Source organism: Paroedura picta, chromosome 1 (genome assembly GCF_049243985.1).
Source record: "Paroedura picta isolate Pp20150507F chromosome 1, Ppicta_v3.0, whole genome shotgun sequence".
Lineage (NCBI taxonomy): Eukaryota > Metazoa > Chordata > Lepidosauria > Squamata > Gekkonidae > Paroedura > Paroedura picta.
In genome coordinates, this window is record NC_135369.1 from 5,710,890 (window position 1) to 5,716,889 (window position 6,000).

General features: G+C 57.6%; 1 protein-coding gene across 1 annotated transcript in view; it reads right to left on the reverse strand.

The window, feature by feature from the left end:
- RORC (RAR related orphan receptor C) overlaps positions 1–4,566 on the reverse strand; it is a 95,544-nt gene extending 90,978 nt beyond the window's left edge. Inside the window, exon 1 of the mRNA XM_077321924.1 lies at positions 4,383–4,566. Within this exon, the coding sequence (XP_077178039.1) occupies positions 4,383–4,443 (61 nt within the window). The 5' untranslated portion in view covers positions 4,444–4,566. The remainder of the gene's footprint in view (positions 1–4,382) is intronic.
- Positions 4,567–6,000: the final 1,434 nt, after the last annotated feature.

Consider the following 6,000-nt stretch of genomic DNA (forward strand, 5'->3'; position numbering starts at 1 on the left):
CAATGTGGAGCATTAACACATTAGCTCAATCCTGGGGGTTAAAAATAAAAGTATTTTGCATACAAGGGAGGAGCCCTTGGAGGGAGGGAAGGTGGGGAGCTTGGGCTGCAAACAGCTGCCAGAGGAGGGTTATGGGGGGGGGGTATAAAGGTGTGGGGGGGGGGCTGAGTAATAGACCCCAGAGAGGAGCAGGACAGGATTTTGGAATATATTGGCTGCTTCTCTGAATGAACGAAGAAACCCCCCCCAATGAGATACGTGAAAAGGCACAAAGCCAGATTTGCCGTCCGTGGCGAGGCTTAGTAAGGGCAGCTGGCTAGGCAGAAGAAACCCACAGCACGGTCTAGATTCAAGGCTGCACGTGCTGCTATGAAGACAGAACCCAAAAAGCAGTGTTTCTTGCCAGATGTCCCCACCCGCCTGTTAAACTGCTTTGAATAGGCACAGTCTATCTGAGAATTCGGGCATTTTGGTAGCAGTGCCCTGGTTTGCGGAAAGAGGGAGGGAGGGAGGAGTGGAGTAGGAAGAGAAACAACGTTACACTGTTGAAGAAGTAAAATAAGTTTCTCTAGCTTGCTGCCCCTGCCCCCCCCCCCTCCCCGTAGTTAATTCGAAAAATGTGAGAGCTTTAAAGCAAGAGGCTGGCAGGGGGTATCCAAGGGTAGAACTCTCTGCACATGCTCAGAGAAGCTTTCTACTTTGCATGCTTTAGAAATAACGCTAAGGAATTATAGCTTATTAGGACAACCTCTCCCCAGTCTCCTGTAACAAACTGTGCAGGTTTCTGAGTTCTACAGAACTATTCTTCTGGCTGGATGTTCAAAGATAAAAATGGGGGGGGGGTGTGTTGCAGGCCCCAATCCCAACAGCAGACTCAGCATGTAGTGGACAGAGTGGCAGATTTAGGACCCCAGGCAACCAGAGTTCAAATCCCCCCATGTACTAAGGAAGCCGCTGAGGAACCTCAGGCCTGTTACAGATTCTCATATTGGCCTCCCTCGCAGGGCTGTTTGTGGCGAGAAAACCGCAAAGCTGCTTTGAATCCCAATGGGGGAGTAAACATTTTCCGTCGCTCTTTTTAATGCCTGCCTGGATAAAGAGGTCTGGAGAACCCGAAATCTTCGGTCCGGGAGCAGAACTGGAGCTGCCCCCTTTTTGGTCCTGAAAGCTCAGCACATGGACCAGCCAGAGCCACGCATAAAGGCGAGCTGTCCTCTGAGCATGAACAGAGTATCTTGCCTCCCCTTATAAGGAAACGACCCAGCATGGCGTAGTGGATGGTGTCAGACGGGGATGCGGGAGACCCAGATTCGAATTCCCCTCTCTCTCCTGGCAGCTTGCTGGGTTATCTTGGGCTAGTCCTGGCCTAGCCTACCTCACAGGGGTGTGTTGAGGATAAAACACAGGTGAGGAAGAAACACTTTCACACAGACTAAAACAATGCACTTTCAATCCACTTCCAATGCAGTTTCAGTCCACTTTCAATCCACTTTCATTCCACTTCCACTCCACTTTCAATGCACTGAATTTTATTGCGTGAAACGGCAACACACGTGTAAACAGTCACCAAAGTGGATCAAAACAGCATTCTTTAGCACGCACGACAGCGCAACGCAACCTGCTTCGGTCCCCATCGTGCAGAAAGACCGGGTAGAAACGACACCAATAAAGCTTGGTAGCCAGTCTCCGCCTGCCCTACCTCACAGGACTGTTGTGCATTTAAAACGGAAGAGAGGAGAAAGCGGAAGAGAGGAAGACCGCGGACGACGTTTTGGGTTCCCTCCCGGGAGAAAAAGGCACGGTCAAAATCAACCCAATAAATCATCGGGCCAGTCCGTCTCCGCTGACCCCACCTCACAGGGACGTTGTGCAGAAGAAACAGAAGACAACGCCTCCCACTTCAGCTGGCCCCTCGCAGCTGGACGCCCATGTAATTGTGGGGCACTCCTGCATAGACAGGACCAAGGCCTTCCCACCGGGCTCCCCCCCTGGGACTGCCCATCTTTCCCCCCAAAGGGGCCAGATCCAGGCAGGCCTGGCAGAAAGCACCTCCTTCCCGGGAGAAGGTGCTCATTAGAGAGAGCAACAGCCAGGGAGCGAAACCTGGGGAAGGTGCTGAGGAACTGGACGGGCGGCGTTAGAAACGCTCTCTGCGCCCAGAGATACCATCTCTCTCTCTCTTTCTGCCGAGCGCAAGAGGGAGCTGGCTCGGCACTTTGTTGAAATTGCCGCTCTGCCGTAACCGCCGTGCAAATTGCTTAATTGGGGCTTTCGGCGGGAGCACCCAGGTATTGTCAACAACCCCGAGGGGCGGGGTGGGGGGGAGAAAGGCCAAACCAGAGGGCTGGGAGGGAGGGAGGCGGCCAGGAGAGAAGGGGAGATCCCTGCCCCAAGGAGCATACCTTTTCTCCTTGGGGAGGCAAGGGGGCATTCTGGTTTTCAGCCAGGAGGAGGGGAGGCGAACGCATCCAGGAAGCCAGACGGCTTCTACCGAATCGGACCCTTGGCCCAACGAGGCCGGTGTTGCCCGTTCAGGCCGGCAGCCGCTCTCCGGGGTCCCGGAGGTGCTGAGGATTGAACTCGGGACCCTGGGCTTCCAAAACCAGGGGCTCTGCCGCTGGGCCACAATTTCCCACCAAAACACAGACCTGTCATTCATCCCATTGGGCTCTGGGTCCACCAAGGCCAGCATTTTCCACTCAGGCTGGAAGCTGCTCACCAAGGTCTCAGGCCAAGGCCTTTCCCATGTCCGGCTACCTAATCTTTTTATCTGGAGGTATCGAACCCGGGACCTTCTGCATGCCAAGCAGGGGCGCTGCCACCGAGCCACCAAAACACAGACCTGTCACCCGTGGAGTCAGACCCCTGGCCCATCAAGGGAGCTTTTGTCAACCCAAGCTGGCAGCCGCTCTCCAAGATCTCAGGCGGAGGTTTTTCAGATCTGCTCCCACCTGGTCCTTGCGGGAGACACCGGGGGTTGAACCTGGGATTTTCTCAGCAGAGGCTCTGATCAATGCGCCACATGCACACCCCACACACATCCCACAGAGTGGGGGTCTTTGACCTAGCAACGGACAGCAGGGGTTGTGAACGCGCAACTCCCCACTTTTGTGGACTATTTGGTCAGCACGAACCACTGCAGTTGACAGAGTAATGGAAAAGGGCAGACCTCTGCCCCAAGGCGCATACCTTTGACGCTGGCATCGAAGGCGAAAGCCATGCTCCTTCTGACCAGCTAGATCCCACCACCCCACACGACAGACGGCAGCAGGAAGGAGAGGTAACGTCCCCCTTCATTTCCTCCAAGAGGTCAGAGCTGGGATTCGAACCTGGGTCTCACCCAAAAATCCCACACCAGGCTCCCTCTGCAACACAGAAACCCCACGCTGCATAGCCGCAAATTCCTGATTCCTGATGCCCGCTGGGCTGGTTCAACCCATTTTAAACCCACTTCTGTTCACACACGCACCGGAAGCGAACACACACCGATTCGCTCGTCAGGGGAAACGCGACCACACAAGATGCTCCCCATTAACCCCCTGAGTGGGGTTGGATTTCCAGGAATCCAGAGAAGCAGCACAATGGGGAAACTGAGGCAGGACGCCCCTGCCCTTTGTGAGTGCATTGGCAAGGATACATCCCAGAAAGCCCAGTTTTGGAGCCCCGTCTCTATTGGGGCTGGAGGGTCAAGGAGGAAACTGGTTTCAGGTCCAAGAAAGGCACAAAAGGGGGTTAGATCCCCCAACACCAGAGGGCAAGACCCTTCCTCGAGGCATTGCAGGGCTTTTCCATTAGGGGGCAGCATGGAGAACAGGGACAAATGCCCCCATGGTTGGGGGGGAGGAAGACCCCCACAGCGTCATCCCCCCCTCTCAAGACACTCGATCCACCAGGTGGGTCAAATCAGTCCTCTTCTAAGGCAGGTTGCAACGCGGTGTAAAGGGGTGGCTACTCCGAAGTGGAGGGAAGGAGGGGGGATTGAAGAGCCTTCGACCACGGGGGAGGGTCGTTTCCCCCACGCCCCCCTCCCTAAATGCCACACTCACACCCCCTGCGCCTTTTGCAAGAGACTAGTCGGGCCGCTTGGCCCCCAACCCTAAGGGCTCTTGGCGTCACCCCCCTTCCCAACCCCCCGGGAGTCACTCACTCCTCCAAGCCCCCCTGCTCCCTCCTCCGGACTTACCCCCCTTGAGCCCCGCTTCCCTCCTTCCCCGCACTTGGGGAGCCCCCTCCAGACCCCTTGGAGAGACAAGGACGGGAAGGGAAGGGGGGATCGGCGCCTCTTCTCCTCCGCTGCGACCCCCGGCGCGCCCCTTACCCCGCAGCTACCCCGCAAGACCCCCGCAGCCCAGCCCAGCCTAGCCCAGCCTAGCAATGCTCACCTCTGGCCGCGCCGTCTCTGCCGCGCTTGGCTGCGCCGGGGCTGGCGTCGCCGGGCTCCATGCGGGCGGGAAGGGGGCGAAGGCGGCGCTGCGTGGCCGGCCGCGGCGGCACTCGGGCGGGGAGCGGAGCGGAGCGGACCCGGGCGGGCTGCGGACGCGGCTCCGGCGGCGGAGCAGGGGAGAGCAGTGGCTCCCCGAACCGGCGGCGCTTGCAGCGTCCCCGCGCGGCCGGCAGGGGCGCACCCGCCTCGCCGCCTCCCCGCCCCGCCGACCGGGGACGGGCCCTCGCTCGCTCGCTCGCAGCAGGAGGACGTCGCACCGGTGTAGCCAACCGCGGCTCTCTCTCTCTCTCTCCGGCGGGGAGGGGGAACTGCACCGGTGGCATGGCGGCCTGTCCGGGCCTGGCCCCGCCTCGCCCCGCCCGGATTCCTCTCATGCCTCTCCGGCGTCTAGGACTATTAATAGACGCGGGTTAAGCGGGGGGACGCTTTGGCTGTCAGTTGACCCTGACGGATTGCAGCCTGTCACGCAGAGAGGGGACCATCGGCGCCGGCTTTTTGCAGCCCACAAGGAGTTTCTTGAGAGGTACCCAGGGCGGATCGACGGAAACTGGGAAGCAGCCCCTGATGGATTTCCGCCTGCGCCCGACCCTGCCCCGATTGGTGTTCGCTGCACTTTGTCCCTTTCTTTTGACCGCGGCTTCCCATTCCTCACCTCTTCCCGAGATCATTCCAGGTCCCTTAGCAGATGTGCAACAGACAGCAATTAAACCGGTGTAGCTTTCCTTCTCAATGCAGAGGTGCACCTAGTGGACTTCTGACTGTCACATACATATTCATTAACCCGGATGTCACTTTTCCCTACCTGGCTCCTCTAGCCGTCCTTCTCTGGCGTTGAAAGTCTCATGCAAATACATCTTTTCAGCCGCGGGCAGGCAGCTATTAGAGAGGTGATGCTGAGACTCATCAATATTCCTCCAGGCCTTCCCCTGCTTGACCTGTTGACTTCTGCCTGCTAACTAACCGTGAAAGGGAGATCTCGCGAAGGCAGTTAGGCTCTCAAAGCCCAATCGGTTTGCGAGAAGACCTTGAGCGAACCCATTTGCCATTTCGCTGGGCCTGCTCTGCAGGGTTGTTATGTGGACAAAATTAAAGGGGGGGGGTTCGGTATCTCACCGTGAGCTCCTCTAAGCAAAGACAAGCGAGAAGAGTTCAACCCCTCCTTTAAAGAAATATCCCCCCAGTTTCTTTTGACAGGCGCAAACTCACTGCCGGCGCCCTAGTAGCTGGAACCGGTTGCCAACTGATCTGCAAGACGCCCCCCTGGGCATGCTCCTACCCCTTTAAACACCGCTCGATTGGGTGATGTCAAGAACTGGCCACGCCCCTCTGCTCCTCCATGGGATTAACCCGAAGCCTCTAAAGATGGGATTTCAGCTTCTGTTAAAGGCGCCACTGCAGAGGCAGGGAGGGAGGTTGGCAACCGGAGAAAGACTTGCCTCGGTTCCCCCACCATCCAAACTGACCCCCGCTCAGCGCATCGCATCATGTCGCGCCCCATCCTCTCTCTGCAGCCTCGCCTATTCCGCTGCTGGGAGAATCATGGAGGAAATTCAACA